The following is a 17,136-nucleotide window of genomic DNA, read 5'->3' as shown; positions in this document are numbered from 1 at the left end:
AGCCCAGATCAAAATCCCCAGAACTCTTACTTGATCCCATCGATGGTTAAAGATGTGGCTGCGATATTTGTGGACACAACACATTTCCTGATCCCTGGTGGAGGCGGCACGAAGATCTGTCTTTGCTGATCTAAGCGACAAAAACAGGGTCAGAAAAATACCAATTTTTGAACTGGTTTTCCCAAGATTAAAAGCAAAACCTGGTTAAATTAGACCCCACCAGAGACCAGCAGCAGCCAGGCTACAGAGCAAGGAGCGTCTGACCTGGACTACAACTGCCATCATTCCCAGCCAAGACAAGTTGGAAGATATTGGGAACTGTAGCCAAGCATATGAAAAGGCAGCAAGAATGGGATTTCTCTTTTCATAGAATCATAGGACTGGAAGGGACCTCGGAGGTCTTCTAGTCCACCCCCACCCCCACCCAAGGCAGGTGACTTTATACAATCCCATTTAAATGGTGGTCCGGTCTTTTTTTTTCAAAACCTTCCACTGATGGAGTACCCACAACTCTGGGGGCCAAATGAGATTTGAAAAAAAAGGCTAAGGAAAAATATTGTCATGACGTTTTACAGAATGCTGAAAAATGCAGAAGAAAGTAAGGACTCACTCTGAGAAAATCCAGATATATGCAATAAAAGTAGTTTAATGAAAAGAAGGACTAGGGGTGACATGATAGCCATGTTCCAATATCTCAGGGGCTGCCACAAAGAAGAGGGAGTCAAGCTATTCTCCAAAGCACCTGAGGGTAGGACAAGAAGCAATGGACGGAAACTAATCAAGGAGAGAAGCAATTAGAACTAAGGAGAAATGTCCTGACAGTGAGAACAATTAATCAGTGGAACAACTTGCCTCCAGAAGCTGTGAATGCTCCAACACTGGAAGTTTTTAAGAAGATGTTGGAAAACCATTTGTCTGAAGTGGTGTAGGGTTTCCTGCCTAAGCAGGGGGTTGGACTAGAAGACCTCCAAGGTCCCTTCCAACTCTGTTATGCTCACCTGTTGGCATGCAGCCATACAATGGCAAGATAAGTAAGCCATCCACGGAGCGATCTCTTACGTCAAAGCGGTAATCTATCATTTCGGCTTTCTGGAAGAGAAGCTCACAAGCTCTTTCGATCTCCGATTGCCCTAGTGTGAAACCACAAACTCATTTAAGATATTGTTCTGAGGAACTGAGGGAAAGGCTACAGGTAATCCTCGACTTGCAACCGTTCATTTAAGCAATCGTTCGAAGTTACAACGGCACTGAAAAAAAGGGACTTACAACTGGTCCTCGCACTTATAACCGTTGCATCATCGCCACGATCACGTCATCGAAAATTGGATGCTTGGCAACTGGCGTGTATTTATGACGGTTGCAGCACTGTCCCAGGGTCATGACATCACCGTTTCCCACCTTCCCGGATAGCTTCCGACAAGGAACGTTAATGGAGGAAGCCCGATTCACTGAATGACCACGTGATTCACTGAACGGCAGCCGTTCGCTTAACCACCACGATAAAAAGGTTGTAAAATTGGTCACGATTCACTGCACAACCTCTTTGCTAGCAACGGAAACTCTGATCCCAATTGGGGTCCTAAATCAAGGACTACCGTGTTTCCCTGAAAATAAACCCTTCCCCGAAAATAAGCCCTCTCCTGAAAATAAACCCTCTCCAAAAATATTTCAATGCACACGCAGCCGGTCCCCGCCATTTCCTCTGGTTAGGGTTAGGGAGACAGAGCTGGAAATCAGGTAAGACTGCAAGAGGAGTCCCATCTTGCTCCACACGTCCCAAATTAATAAGACCTCCCTGAAAATAAGGCCAAGCGCTTATTTTGGGGTTCAAAAAAATATAAGACAGGGTCTTATTTTCGGGAAAACACGGTACCTGTATTCCAAGGGAAGAGACAGCAAGCTTAAACAAAAGAAGATGAAATATTTTACATATGAACAACCTGAATGCTTCAGCTTATTCGTGTTGTGCTAACAGGCATCATAAAGGAAATACAGGAAGTTCTCGACTTATGGCGGCTGCTCACGGTTATGATGGGCCAACCCCCTAAAGGTACTGAAGACCCAATTTTGAGATTACGACAACTGAACACAGACACCCCATAGTTATGCGATTCCTTTTTGGGCACCTGGCAACCGGCTCACCTATACAACCATTTGCAGTGTCCCGTAGTGATGTGAATATCCAGTTTCCAGCCTGGACTTCTGATTTCTAGCCATAAATATCCATTGGGTATAATTAATTTGCTTAATGACCGCCACATTCATTTAATGACCATGGTGTTTACGTAACAACCACCACAAGATTTTTTTTTAAAAAAATCAAGTTTGGTCAAGTGGTGACCTATGTAATACCCATAGTGACTTATGACCGTCATTCCAGGTTCAGTTATGGTTTAACTCAGTTTCTTAAACTGGGTTGTTTAAGTCAGAGGTCCCCAACCGGTGGGCTGTGAGGGGGTTGCAATCGGGCCATGGAAGCATCCCTTCTCCCCTCCCCCCACCTGTCCACAAAGCTGGAAACATTGGGGAACTCTGGTTTAAGTCAAGGACTACCTACAGTAGTGGCCAAAATTGTGGAAACCTTTTGGGAAAAGTGTATTTTTGAGGTTTGATGTCTAATAACACCACTTTTTGGGGGGAGTTTCAAGATAATCCTATTCCACTGCTGGAATGGCCTGGGAATAGCCCAGACCTTAACCCAATGGAAAATCTAGGGAGCCGACTAAAGAAACTTGTTAGTCAGAAGCGACCCAGCAATAAAACCCAGTTAATAGAAGCCATCATTCCATCTTGGTTTCACATGAGAACAGCTGCAGAACTAAAAGACTTGGTTCACTCCATGGGAAGACATTGTAAGGCCATAATTCATGCTAAAGGTTACCCAACTAAGTATTAACTGACATGGTGATAATTTTTGTGTCAGGTTTCGATGTCGTCTCAGATAAAATAAATTGCATTTCCAAACAGATAGTCTTTGAAGAAATCTTTCATTTTATTTAGCACGACAATCTGTCCCCAATCATGGCATAGCCAACTCTGACTTCCTGACCCCAAACCTTCCCTTTCCGTTCCCCAATTCTCTGCGTCTCATTGGCCTTCTCCCAAATCACTCTCCCCATATCTACTACTTAAGCTCCCAGGAATGTCCCCCCCTCCAATCTCATCTCCTAGGGGATATTATGTTCAAGGAAAATAAGTAGGTGAAATGTCAAGCGTCCTCTTGCCAGCTGCCCCCTCTTCTCCTTCTTATGTCAGCACTAGAGTAAATGCAGGTTGAAGTGCTGACATTTTGTATATCACGTTTTTTTCTATTGTGATCATCTTTGTATATCTCGTTTTTTCTACGTGTTACACTTTTCTTCTTTCTACTGTAACTGCTATTCTAATAGCAAATCCTTCATAAAACTTATTGCATTACATTCTGGATTAAATTATCTTTCCATTGATACACAATTATATGGTACTACTCCAAAAAAAGTGGTGTTATTAGCTAGTTTTAGAAAATACACTTTTCCCCAATTTTGGCCACTACTGTATATAGGAAGGAGTTAGTGATTCTCCACTGGGTAACATCAAACTTGGGAGCAGAGAAACACTTACCTGTCAGAAAAACCAGGATGTCTCCAGCCGAGCAGTTCAAATGGACATCCAGGGTCACTTTGATAGTCTGAAACAAACAATGCTAAGAGTTTTTAGGAGGAACTCATGTGCAACATTTTTTCCCCCACACTATGCTAACTACTGCGCTAAAATAAGCCCCCCCCCCAAAAATAAGCCCTCACCGAAAATATTTAAACACATGTGCAGCTGGTCCCCGCCATTTCATCTGGTTAGGGTTAGGGAGACAGAGCTGGAAATCAGGTAAGACGGCAAGAGTAGCCCCATCTTGCTCCATGCGCCCCAAAATAATAAGACCTCCCCGAAAATAAGGCCAAGAGCTTATTTCGGGATTCAAAAAAATATAAGACAGGATCTTATTTTCGGAAAAACACGGTATAAACATATCTTACACTTTAACCCGTTATGATTATTTTGAAAAACTAGTGGCCGTTTCCGATTCTTTTCTGCTTAATCTTTCAATAAAGGTTACTCAGTTGGAAACTGGAAAAGGTTTTAAGGCTTTCCTGCAGCTTCTTTGTTGTATCCATGTTCCAAACGATATGTAGTTTTTCGGGGGATTAAAGGAAAGCTGTAGAAATACAGACTAATCCTACTCAAAAAGGTGAAAGAATTGGGCATCGGGCAGAAGAACTCAGATTATACCTTTTTAGTAATCTTAGATACTGACAATTTATTGGTTTCTGCAATGGAACCAAGAGCGGGGTGTGTGCCAAAAAAGAAAAAGAAAGAAAGAAAAGTCAAAAAGGCAGCCACGACCCATGGAGCTTGGTGGTCTCTGAGCTTGGCTGTTTGCTTGCAGGCATTTTGTTTCCTGACTAGGTAACGTCATCAGTGCTAGTGAGTGTGGTGTTTTCTCCCTAATTACATACACAGTTTGCTCTGCCAATGTTGATGGGGGAGTGTAGTTTGCTCCTCAATCTCACAACGCATGGACAAACTCAACCACAGTCTCATCTGAGAAACTGCAAGCATTCTAGACCTAGACCAGTGATGGCTAACCTTTTTGCCGTCGCGTGCCAAAAGCGGCGGGAGCGCCCGGGGGGGGTTTCACACACGTGCTTGCTCACACCCATAATTCAATGGTGCCCCTGCACCCCCGCGCATGCGTACACGACCCCCCGCGCTCAACCCGCTTTTGGCATGCGACGGCAAAAAGGTTACCAGTAAGGCCCATTTTTTACCCTCCCCAGGCTCCAGAAGCTTTCTTGGAGCCTGGGGAGGGCAAAAACAGCCTTCCCCAACAACCCGGAGGCCCTCCGGATGCCAGAAACGGGCCGTTTCCCGACTTCCGGTGGGACCGGAAGGCCCGAAAACTAGCTGGCCAGCGTGCGTATGCGCACTGGAGCTGAGCTAGTGCAACGCTCACGTGCCCACAGATATGGCTCTGCATGCCATAGGTTCGCCATCATGGACCTAGAGTAGACCAAGCTAAATCCTAAAACGCTTGAGAATTCATGGAAGAATTCAGACAAATCAGCCATCAAAGGACCCACAGAGGCAAACCACATTTAGATACCAATCAAGAGAGACAGCAAAAAGCTAAGAAGGAAACTAAAAGACCACAAGAGTTTCCCTCCAGCAGCCAACACTCAGATAAAAAGGGTTAACACCAGAGGAACAATCTAGCCGCAAACAATATCCTAATCAAAGAACTACTAAGGAGAAAACGATTTTTCCTCAAATGCCATCACTCTGCTAAACAACTAATTTCCACAACACTGTCAAACTATCTAGTCTATCTAGAAGAGTCTTGATAGTACAGTGGTCTAAGGCACCCTGTTATTAAGCTGGTTATTAAGACCAGCTGCCTGCAATTACTGCAGGTTCGAATCTCTCCAAGGCTCAAGGTTGACTCAGCCTTCCATCCTTTCTAAGGTAGGTAAATTGAGGACCCAGTTGTGGGGGCAATAAGCTGACTTTGTCTAAAATATACAAAAGGATGAAGGCTATTGCTTAGCACATTGTAAGCCGCCCTGAGTCTCCGGAGAAGGGCGGCATATAAATCAAATTAAAAAAACAAAAGACTATATTTCTATTATTCTTCTCAACTTTCCTATTACCTATCCCCGTGATGGCGAACCTATGGCACGTGTGCCATAGGTGGCACGCGGAGTCATGTTGCCTGGCATGCCAGCTCAGCTCTGTCAGCTGATTTTCGGCTCTTTTGAGCCCATCAGAAGAGGGCCTGGGGGGGGGGAAAGGCCCGTTTTTCTTTCTCCCTGGCTCCAGATCCTCTCTATGCATCTGGGGAGGGCGAAAACAGCCTTCCCCACCCCCTCAGAGGCCCGAAACGGCCCGTTTCTCAACTTCCGGCCTCCGAGGGGGTGGGGAAGGCTGTTTTCGTCCTCCCCAGATGCATAGAAAGGATCTGGAGTCAGGTGAGAAAGAAAAATGGGCCTACCGGGCCATCGCGTGCCAGGAGTGGGGGAGGAAGGAGGGGTCACACTCGCATGTGCGTGGCGGGGCACATAGAATTATGGGTGTGGACACACTCACGGGCAAACCTCCCCCACCCCACCCCTTCCTGGCACGTGATGGCAAAAAGGTTAGCCATCACTGACCTATCCCCTTATCTTCTTATGACTATAACGTTGTTGCTTGTATGTTACGATTAATATTGTTTATTTAGTATCCTAGTTTGATTTATGTTGATTGCTTATTTAGTATCCTACGACTATCACTAAGTGTTGTATGTTATGATTTATGATGAATGTATTTTTACAATGACGATGATCATGATTTATCACTTGTTGCTTGTATGTACACTGAGAGCTTATGTACCAGAGACAAATTCCTTGTGTGTCCAATCACACTTGGCCAATAAAAAATTCTATCCTATTCTATACCTCCACCAGCACGCACAGGGAAGCTACTGGACATAAACAGAGAGCAAACTCTACATACACCAGCATTAATGATGTTACGTACCGTAGTTGGATAATGAAACATCTCCAAACAAACAACCAAGCTTAGACAGCACCAAGGACCCCACAATCATCCTTCTCTTCCACTACACACCCCATTCCCTTCTAGCACTGATGATGTTACTTAGTTGGGTAACAAAATGTCTGCAATCAAACAACCAAGGTTAGAGAGCATCAAGGACCCCACAATAAGAGCCTCAGTGGTGCAGCGGACTAAAGTGCTGTTAAGTGCTAGCACTTAGCTGCCAGCTGCCTGCAATTAGTGCAAGTTCGAATCTCACCAGGCTCAAGGTTGACTCAGCCTTCCATCCTTTCGAGGTAGGTAAATTGAGGACCCGAATTGTGGGGGCAATAAGCCAACTTTGTATAGAACACCGCCGCTTGGGGGGGGGGGCGAAAGCCCTAGTAAGCAGGTATATACAAAAAAAGTATGCAGTCTATTGCTATAACGCATTGTAAGCCACCCTGAGTCTATGGAGAAGGGCGGCATATAAATTGGACTAATAAATAAATAAATAAATAAATAAATAATCATCCTCTTCCTCCCCGTTTCCTTTTAGCACTGATGATATTATCTAGTTGGATAATGAAACATCTACAATCAAACAACCAACCTTAGAGAGCACCAAGGACCCCACAATTCTCCTCCTCCTGCTCCTCACACCCCTCTCCCTTCATGCATTGATGATGTTACCTAGTTGGGTAACAAAACACCTGTAAGCAAACAACCAAGCTTAGAGAGCACTAAGGACCCCACAATCCTCCTCCTCTTCTTCCTCCTCCCACCCCATTCCCATCTAGCACTGACGATGTTACTTAGTTGGGTAATGTCATACCTGCAAGCAAACAACCAAGCTCGGAAATCGCCAAGAACTCCTCAAATAAATGAAATGAAAGTGACCAGCCAGTACCTCTGGGATGAAGGCAGAGCTGTTGGCATCTCTGGGGCCCAGAGCATCACAGAAGATCTCCTCCACCAGGTATTTTCTTCCTGGAATCTCCACCACCGAGCAATTCCCAAAGAAGGCCGAGAACTTCTCCACGTCCAATGTGGCGGACATCACTACGACCTTCAAGGGTTCCTTCCTTTTGATTTCTTTCTCGTGGTGGAACAGCTGCTTCAAGAGGCCAAAGAGGATATCCTGAAAGAGAGGGAGCACAACTAATGTCCACGTTTTGGAAAATAGTCCACTTTCAACCATGGAACACATTAGTGGTCTGTCACAGCCATTTATTTGTTTATTTGTTTGTTTGTTTATTTGTTCAATTTATATGCCACCCTCCTCCAAAGACTCAGGGCGGCTTACAATGCACTTATAGCAATAGCCTTCATTCTTTTGTATATACCTGCTTATTAGGGCTTTTGCCCCCCCCCTCCCCATAAGTGGTGTTTCTACAAAGTCAGCTTATTGCCCCCATAATCTGGGTCCTCAATTTACCTACCTCGGAAGGATGGAAGGCTGAGTCAACCTTGAGCCTGGTGAGATTTGAACTTGCAGTAATTGCAGGCAGCTGGTGTTACTTAACGGCACTTTAGTCTGCTGCGCCACCAAGGCTCTTATAATTCTATAAGTATTCTTTATTGCATGAAGGTTTATTTTTCAACTTTCTACTCCAGTTTTCAGAAGGCCTTGAGGTCTTCTGATGACCTAACATCCAAATAAATATTAACCATCTTCAACTCTTAGCTTTTTTTAAAAATTTATTTTATTTATTGGTTCGGTTTATATGCCGCCCTTCTCCGGAGACTCAGGGCGGCTTACAATGCGTTAAGCAATAGCCTTCATACTTTTGTATATAGCTGCTTAGTAGAGCTTTCGGGCCCCCCTAAGCGGTGTTCTTTTTTTTAATACAAAGTCAGCTTATTGCCCCCACAATCCGGGTCCTCAATTTACCTACCTCGGAAGGAAGGCTGAGTCAACCTTGAGCCTGGTGAGATTTGAACTCGCACTAATTGCAGGCAGCTGGCAGCTAAGTGCTACATAACAGCACTTAGTCCACTGCACCACCAAGGCTCTTTGATCTTTTCATTGGCAAAAATATTCCCAGCCAGGGGTGGGCTGCTGGGGGTTCCCAAGGGTTCGGGAGAACCTCTAGCTAAGATTCTCTGCAGTTCGGAGAACTCTCAAATCCTACTCTTGGCTGGCCTCACCCACCCCTCCCCTCCCCTCCTAGGAGTCCCCACGCGGCCCGTTTTGGATGCAGGTAAGTGCAGGGCGCGCGCGGAGGCTTGGGGAGGGTGAAAAATGGGCCTACTAGACGTTCGGTCTCCAGAGGGCCTCTGGAGCCTGGGGAGGCCGTTTTCACCCTCCCAGAGGCTCGAGGAAAGCCTCTGTAGCCTGGGGAAGGCATAAACGCCCCCCCCCCGCTGTGGTGCAGGATGCTGACTAGGCCACGCCCACCATGGCCATGCCCACCCAGCAGCCAGGCAGAGAACCCCTTGCTAAAATTTTTGAAGGCCACCCCTGTTCCCAGCTGTCCGGGAAATACCAGCTAAGACTGCAGGTAGCCCTCGATTTGTGACCACAATGGAGCCCAACATTTCTGTGGCTAAGCAAGCGTGTTCTTAAAGTGAGTTTTGCCCCATTTTACGACCTTTCTTGGCACAGTTGTTAAGTGAATCGCTCTAATTGTTAAGTTAGTAACGCAGCTGTTAAGTGAATCTGGCTTCCCCGTGGCCATTCTGGTCAGAGGGTCACAAAAGGTGATCACACTACCCCCCGGGGACACTGCAACCGTCATAAATATGAATCAGTTGCCAAGCATCTGAATTTTGATCATGTGGCCACAGGGATGCCACAACCGTTGTTAAGTGTGAAAACGGTCATAAGTTCCAGATGTAAAATTAGCATCTGGTTTACCCGAACTGGTCCAAACCAGCTGAATCCAATCCCTGCCTTCAGTCCTTGAGTTTGACACCCTGGCCCCAGGGGTGGGTTCTAAATTTTTTTACTACCGGTTCTGTGGGTGTGGCTTATTTTGTGGGTGTGGCTTGGAGGCCATGTGACTAGGTGGGCGTGGCTAGCTGGTCAGAGTCATTTCTGGAAGGTCCTCGCACTTACGACCAGTCCTCGCACTTACGACCCGACTCATTTGTTTGCTTTTAACACTGATCACCTGTAGGACGGCCCTTTGAAGCCCCGCGGCAAGAGTTTAAACAGGTTTTTTCCCTCTAGTCATCAGCTGGGACTCAGGAGGCAGCAATAGATTGGGGGTGGGACCAAATAAAAGGTAAGAATAATGTGGGAGGGTGGGGGGGGAGGGCGGGGGGGGGAAGAACCGGTTCGGTGACGTCATATCATCACCGCTACCGGCTCAGCCGAACCGGACTGAACCGGGAGGAACCCACCTCTGCCTGGCCCTAAAGTATTACTTTGACCTCAGCTGCATTCCTTTTTTTTTTTCCTGCATTAAATCCTAGGATCTGAACTTACACTTTTCCTTCTGCCTCCCATGCCCCCTTCTTCTTATGCTGTGTCTTTCAGATCTAGGGAATCTTTTATGAGTGCACCGCAGAGCAAAGTGCTTAAACACTGAATAATTGGTTGGCTGGTTCAGCTTCCACACCAAGCCAGTGATATAAATCTTAACTGGCTTATTTCATTAGCACTGACCGTGCAGAGACTCCGTTCGTGAGCTTCGTCCAGAATAACGACGCCGTATTGGGTCAGATGCGGGTCTGCCAGGATTTGCCTTAACAAGCACCCATCCGTCAGGTACTTGATCGCAGTCTCCTGTGCCATTTAGAATCAATATTTAGTCAGGAATGTCCTTTGGATTATAGCAAAGAAAACTCTTTAAGCTGCTTGAAGGAAATCCTCCATTCAGAAAAACAATGCTTTTTCTTTAATGACTTTTTAAAAAGTGTTAAAAAGTAAAGGGAACCGTTTCTCTTGACTGTAGGGGGCGCTGCTCATCAAATAAGCACTAGGGCTTATTTTTGGGAAAACACAATTTCAGACTGGGCGCCCCGGCCCCGGCACGCACACAAGAGGCAGCAGCTGCAGCCCACTGGGCCCTTGGCTGGCACATTCTGGGGCTACGCAGAGTGGAAGGCATGGAGCAGAAGACAATAAATAACCACACATCTCAAGACTGAGCTGGATTCGAACCCATACCTCTGAGATGCATTCCTCAAAGCGAACCTGGTATCCCACAAGGCCTCCCACTGGGCAGCCTAGCTCCTCTGCCACTCTTTCGGCCACAGATATGGCAGCCATGCGCCGTGGCTGTGTCACAGCAATTGTGCCGTGCCTGGCATACCCTATAAAAAGCAAGTAAAAGACATTATCGAGTTTTGGAAAAAGAAAGAACAAAAGACCCTAACCCTTTGAAAAACACGTGTCATTTTATACACCTCTGTGTAGGTACTCCTTGACTTACAACCATTCATTTAGTGACCATTCGAAGCTACAAAGCCACTGGGGGAAAAAAATATGACCATTTTTCACACTTACGACCGTTACAGCATCCCCATGGTCATGTGATCAAAACTCAGATGCTTGGCAACCGACTCATATTTATGACCGTTGCTGTGTCCCGGGGTCACGTGATCACCTTTTTCGACCTTCTGCCAAGCCAAGCCAATGCCAGAGTCATTTAACATCCGTGTTACTAACTTTAATTGCAGTGATTCACTTAACAACTACAGCAAGAAAGGTCGTACAATGGGGCAAAAGTTACTTAAAAACTGTCTTGCTTAGCAAAGGAAATTTTGAGCTCGATTGTGGTCGTAAATCGAGGACCATCTATACACAAGAATCTAGTGCAGTGATGGAGTTAGGAAATGGTTATTTGTCTAACTAGTTGGTCAGGCAATATATAAACCAACAATTTAAGTTTGCAGTCAGAAAGGTATTATATTGCTTTAAGACTGTATTGCATCATCCTGTATCCTGATTGGCTAAGCTCTGTAGCCAATGTACTTAACGGAAGTCAGGATACTTGTGTGGATACTACACCATTTTGCCTGCTTATTTGCTGTAACTCTCTACCTGATTTCTCTGCATGATCACTGTTTGATCATACCTACGTGTTGCTTTCTACTATTTATTGAATGTTTTGATATTGAACTTGTTCCTGTTTTGAAACTCAAGAAGAACTGTTTTAATGTGTATGACCACAACTGGTAAGAAGACTTTGTACTTGAAATATCCCTGGATTGATCTTTTAACTCTCGTCTTATCTGTGTATGACTTGGATTGTTTTTGGATTTTGCATTACTTTTTCTAAAAGTAAAAGACTACAACAACTCAGTGTGTTTATAAGTTGACTGTGATTGTTCACAACCACTCCCAGTCGCTTTTTATGCGTTTACTCAAAGGGTACTCTGCTCAATAACCCACAACATCGGTTATGAGACAAGAATATCCTTAACAGATGGCTAACATTTTCTGGACCGAGTGGCCAAAGCGCATACATGCACATGCGAATACACGTGCCCAAATCCCCAAATGCAATGTGTGCAGAGTTCCTGCACGCCCCCATACGCATGTGTGTGTGGCTCACTGCACATATTCCCCCCCTGCATGTGCACATTGCCCATGCACGTGCCCTGCCCCCCCGCAGGCACCCCATTTGTGCTTGCGCGTGCACACACACCCTGCCCCCCATGTATGCACGGTAGAGACCTGAAGACTAGCTGGCTGGTGGGAGGTACATGCGCATGCGCGGCGGAGCTAAACTGGGGCGACGCGTGCCATGGGTTCGCCATCACAGGTTTATGACAATCTAATAACTCTAAGCTAATGACACACTTAACTCCGCCCTCCCAACTCTGCCTGCTCTTCTCCTACATAAACCTTGGCAATTACTCGCACCCGTGAATTTTGGAAGTGGGATACACTCGTGCATACATGCTCTTACCTTCTTCAAACAAGTATTTGGGAAGTTGGGTGGTTTTTCCGCTTCCCGTCTCACCCGTCACCACAACAAATGTGTTGCCTTGAATAGTCTCCACTAATTTCCTTCGGAATTTGCTGATGGGCAGCTGTGCAGAGTTTGGAGTTTTTTTCTTTCCTCCCTTCGGCATTTCGGGTTGTTGCTCTGTGGGCACAAAACACGAGCAAAACAGAGAAACGTGTGGTTAAGCGATAAAAAGAATCCCAATAGTTAAGTTTTTGTTAATTTTTATTTATTGTTTATTTATTGGTTCGATTTATATGCCGCCCTTCTCCGGAGACTCAGGGCGGCTTACAATGCGTTAAGCAATAGCCTTCATACTTTTGTATATACCTGCTTAGTAGGGCTTTTCGGCCCCCCCCTAAGCGGTGTTCTTTTTTTTAATACAAAGTCAGCTTATTGCCCCCACAATCCGGGTCCTCATTTTACCTACCTCGGAAGGATGAGTCAACCTTGAGCCTGGTGAGATTTGAACTCGCAGTAATTGCAGGCAGCTGGTGTTACTTAACAGCACTTTAGTCTGCTGCACCACCAAGGCTCTAATTAATGTTAAGTTAATGTTAAGTCCTTTGGAAATGATGAAACCTGCCCAAGGTTCTCTGTAGAGCAAGATGACTGAGCTGGCTGGTGTGTGTGTGTGTGTGTGTGTGTGTGTGTGTGTGTGGGCATGCGCAGGTGGCGCACAAAACAATAAGCACAACTTTGCAAACAAAGGCCCACATTTTTTTTCTTTTTACGTGCAGGGTTCCAATCACAACATTACACCTTAGGTAAAGGTAAAGGTTCCCCTTGCACATATGTGCTAGTCGTTCCCAACTCTGGGGGGGGGGTGCTCATCTCTGTTTCAAAGCCGAAGAGCCAGCGCTGTCTGAAGACGTCTCCGTGGTCATGTGGCCGGCATGACTCAACGCCAAAGGCGCACGGAACGCTGTTACCTTCCCACCAAAGGTGGCCCCTATTTTTCTACTTCCATTTTTTTTTACCTGCTTTCGAACTGCTAGGTTGGCAGAAGCTGGGACAAGTCACGGGAGCTCACCCCATTACGCGGCGCTAGGGATTCAAACCGCTGAACTGCTGACCTTTCGATTGACGAGCTCAGCGTCTTAGCCACTGAGCCACCACGTCACTGTACATTGCACCTTATTTTTTTGCAAAATTTGGACTCTTTATGGCTAGTTTTCCTGACTTTCAGATTGTTCAGCTGCAGGTAAAAGCAGAAACGGAAACGGTAACAGAGTTGGAAAGGACTTTGGAGGTTATCTATTAGTCCAACACCCTGCTCAAGCCGAAGACTTGTACTATCTCTGATAAACAGCTGTCCAGTCTCTTCTTAAAAGCCTTCAGTGATGGGGCACCCACAACTTCCACTGGTTAATTGTTCTCAGTGTCAGGAAATTCCTCCTTAGTTCTAGGTTGCTTCTCTCCTTGATTAGTTTCCACCCATTGCTTCTTCTCCTGCCTTCAGGTGCTTTGGAGAATAGCTTGACTCCCTCTTCTTTGGGGCAGCCCCTGAGATGTTGGAACTCTGCTATCATGTCACTCCTAGTCCTTCTTTTCATCAAACTAGACATACCCAGTTCCTGCAACCGTTCTTCATATGTTTTAGCTTCTAGGCCCCTAATCATTTTTGTTGCTCTTCTCTGAACATTTTCCAAAGTCTCAACATCTTTTTTTGAGATCTTGAGGCCACCTTGTCTTTATTTTTTTTTACATCCATGGAGATTCTCAGTCATTCAGGTCACAGTTGTCCCAAAGGTGTTTTTTCAGGAGGTAACTGGACTTGCTCGTTTTTTCTTTGAAGATGTTTTGCTTCTTATCTAAGAAGCTTCTTCAGCTCTGACCGGATGGTAGGGAATGGAATATAAATATTGTTTATATTTATTTTATTTTATTTATTTTTTATTTTGATTTATATGCCGCCCTTCTCCGGAGACTCAGGGATGGCTTACAATGCGTTAAGCAGTAGCCTTCATACTTTTGTATATTTATACAAAGTCAGCTTATTGCCCCCACAAACTGGGACCTCATTTTACCTACCTTAGAAAGGATGGAAGGCTGAGTCAACCTTGAGCCTGGTGAGATTTGAACTTGCAGTAATTGCAGACAGCTGGTGCACTGTAACAGTGCTTAATCAGCTACGCCACCAGGCTCCTATTTATATTAATAATGGATTGTTAATATGTGTGTTGGATCTGGTCTTTGGGTGTTAAGTGAATTTTGTTGTATGGGTATACTGTGTATACACGTACAATGACAATGAAGTTATTATTATTACTATTAAATATAAATCCTTCCACTCCCCACCATCCGGTCAGAGCTGAAGAAGCTTCTTGGATAGGAAGCGAAACGTCTTCAAAGAAAAACCAGAAAGCCCAGTTGCCTCTTGGGGGAAAAAAAGCACCTTTGGGAACATTTTTGTTTACATCGTTATGCAGCATTGACTATATGTGACACACTCCATCAGTACTATTGATCGCAGAAGGCATTTTCAGACGATGCGAGGGGCAATCCGTTGGGGCAATACACCCATAGCTCTTAACCTCATCTCAAAACAAACCGAAAGGCAAAGGGAGGCACTTCCAAATGCATGCACAGTCAGAAACCGGTTAGTCGTATTGCAACCATTTCTGGTTTGCAACAAAAAAAAAAAAGGGAAGAAAAGTACTATTAGCACAGAGTTTACAATTCCCCAAGTTGGGGAAACTGCATTAGGGGAAAAAAGGAACACATTAACCTGATGATTTTAAAGAGGGGAGGGGGAAATCTATAATAATTGCAATACTCTGGGTGAGGCATGCTGGGAGACGTAGTTCCACAGCATCACAGCACAAACCAAGGAACATGAGGCTTAAGCCGAGCACCACCTCACCCCCCCACCAGCCGACGTCCTGCGCATGTGCTGTACCACACTCCCCATCCTCCACGGCCAGCGACGCCTTCCCACTGGAAACAGTCCTTCTTACCTTTTGCAGGCGAGCCCTTCCATAAGGAGCAGCAGCCACGTGACTCCTGGAGAACACGTGGTTAGCACACACAAACACACACAAATTGACGTCACGCCCTTCATGGCACAAGCCCCACCTACCTTTCTAGCCCCGCCTCTTTTGTGATCAGCTGTAGCACTTTGGACTGTCATAGAAACTGATTGATTGATTGATTGATTGATTGATTGATTGATTTAGGAAGAAAGGGAGGGAGGGATTGATTATCTGTTATCAATCTAGTCCGGGATTTAGCAATTGCACCGATTAGGTGAATGAACGCTGAAAAAGTGGCAGAGTTCTCACGATCACAGGATAGCAGATCTATTTGCGATCCTCCACTGCCCTCTACAGCAGGGATCTCCAACCTTGGCAACTTTAAGACTTGTGGACTTTGCTGGCTGTGGAATTCTGGGAGTTGAAGTCCACAAGTCTTAAAGTTGCAAAGCTGGCTGTGGAATTCTGGGAGTTGAAGTCCACATGTCTTAAAGTTGCAAAGCTGGCTGTGGAATTCTGGGAGTTGAAGTCCACATGTCTTAAAGTTGCAAAGCTGGCTGAGGAATTCTGGGAGTTCAAGTCCACATGTCTTAAAGTTGCAAAGCTGGCTGTGGAATTCTGGGAATTGAAGTCCACATGTCTTAAAGTTGCAAAGCTGGCTGTGGAATTCTGGGAGTTGAAGTCCACATGTCTTAAAGTTGCAAAGCTGGCTGTGGAATTCTGGGAGTTGAAGTCCACAAGTCTTAAAGTTGCAAAGCTGGCTGTGGAATTCTGGGAATTGAAGTCCACATGTCTTAAAGTTGCAAAGCTGGCTGTGGAATTCTGGGAGTTGAAGTCCACATGTCTTAAAGTTGCAAAGCTGGCTGTGGAATTCTGGGAGTTGAAGTCCACATGTCTTAAAGTTGCAAAGCTGGCTGTGGAATTCTGGGAGTTGAAGTCCACATGTCTTAAAGTTGCAAAGCTGGCTGAGGAATTCTGGGAGTTCAAGTCCACATGTCTTAAAGTTGCAAAGCTGGCTGTGGAATTCTGGGAGTTGAAGTCCACAAGTCTTAAAGTTGCAAAGCTGGCTGTGGAATTCTGGGAGTTGAAGTCCACAAGTCTTAAAGTTGCAAAGCTGGCTGAGGAATTCTGGGAGTTGAAGTCCACAAGTCTTAAAGTTGCAAAGCTGGCTGTGGAATTCTGGGAGTTGAAGTCCACAAGTCTTAAAGTTGCAAAGCTGGCTGTGGAATTCTGGGAGTTGAAGTCCACATGTCTTAAAGTTGCAAAGCTGGCTGAGGAATTCTGGGAGTTGAAGTCCACAAGTCTTAAAGTTGCAAAGCTGGCTGTGGAATTCTGGGAGTTGAAGTCCACATGTCTTAAAGTTGCAAAGCTGGCTGTGGAATTCTGGGAGTTGAAGTCCACATGTCTTAAAGTTGCAAAGCTGGCTGTGGAATTCTGGGAATTGAAGTCCACATGTCTTAAAGTTGCAAAGCTGGCTGTGGAATTCTGGGAGTTGAAGTCCACATGTCTTAAAGTTGCAAAGCTGGCTGTGGAATTCTGGGAGTTGAAGTCCACATGTCTTAAAGTTGCAAAGCTGGCTGAGGAATTCTGGGAGTTCAAGTCCACATGTCTTAAAGTTGCAAAGCTGGCTGTGGAATTCTGGGAGTTGAAGTCCACAAGTCTTAAAGTTGCAAAGCTGGCTGTGGAATTCTGGGAGTTGAAGTCCACAAGTC

At 45.4% G+C, this 17,136-nt stretch overlaps 1 protein-coding gene across 3 annotated transcripts in view; it reads right to left on the bottom strand.

The window, feature by feature from the left end:
- Positions 1-15,502, bottom strand: part of DHX40 (DEAH-box helicase 40) — a 34,961-nt gene extending 19,459 nt beyond the window's left edge. For 2 of the 3 annotated variants that reach the window (XR_015733159.1, XM_087890011.1), the window contains exons 1-8: positions 15,410-15,494; positions 12,411-12,590; positions 10,664-10,809; positions 10,160-10,279; positions 7,457-7,687; positions 3,601-3,667; positions 999-1,130; positions 31-130 (exon numbers count right to left, since the gene is read on the bottom strand). Coding sequence is in view for 2 of the 3 variants with exons in the window: in XM_087890011.1 (XP_087746137.1) it covers positions 31-130; positions 999-1,130; positions 3,601-3,667; positions 7,457-7,687; positions 10,160-10,279; positions 10,664-10,809; positions 12,411-12,576 (962 nt within the window). In the remaining variant the exon portion in view is untranslated. Of the gene's footprint in view, positions 1-30; positions 131-998; positions 1,131-3,600; positions 3,668-7,456; positions 7,688-10,159; positions 10,280-10,663; positions 10,810-12,410; positions 12,591-15,409 lie in introns of all 3 variants that reach the window. The other variant, XM_034434628.3, reaches the window with a different exon arrangement.
- Between the last annotated feature and the right edge of the window lie 1,634 nt (positions 15,503-17,136).

The sequence above is a fragment of the Pantherophis guttatus genome, chromosome 1 (genome assembly GCF_059756535.1).
Source record: "Pantherophis guttatus breed Tessera chromosome 1, ASM5975653v1, whole genome shotgun sequence".
Lineage (NCBI taxonomy): Eukaryota > Metazoa > Chordata > Lepidosauria > Squamata > Colubridae > Pantherophis > Pantherophis guttatus.
Note: the sequence above shows the minus strand (reverse complement) of the source record. Positions and strands in the feature narration are given on the sequence as shown.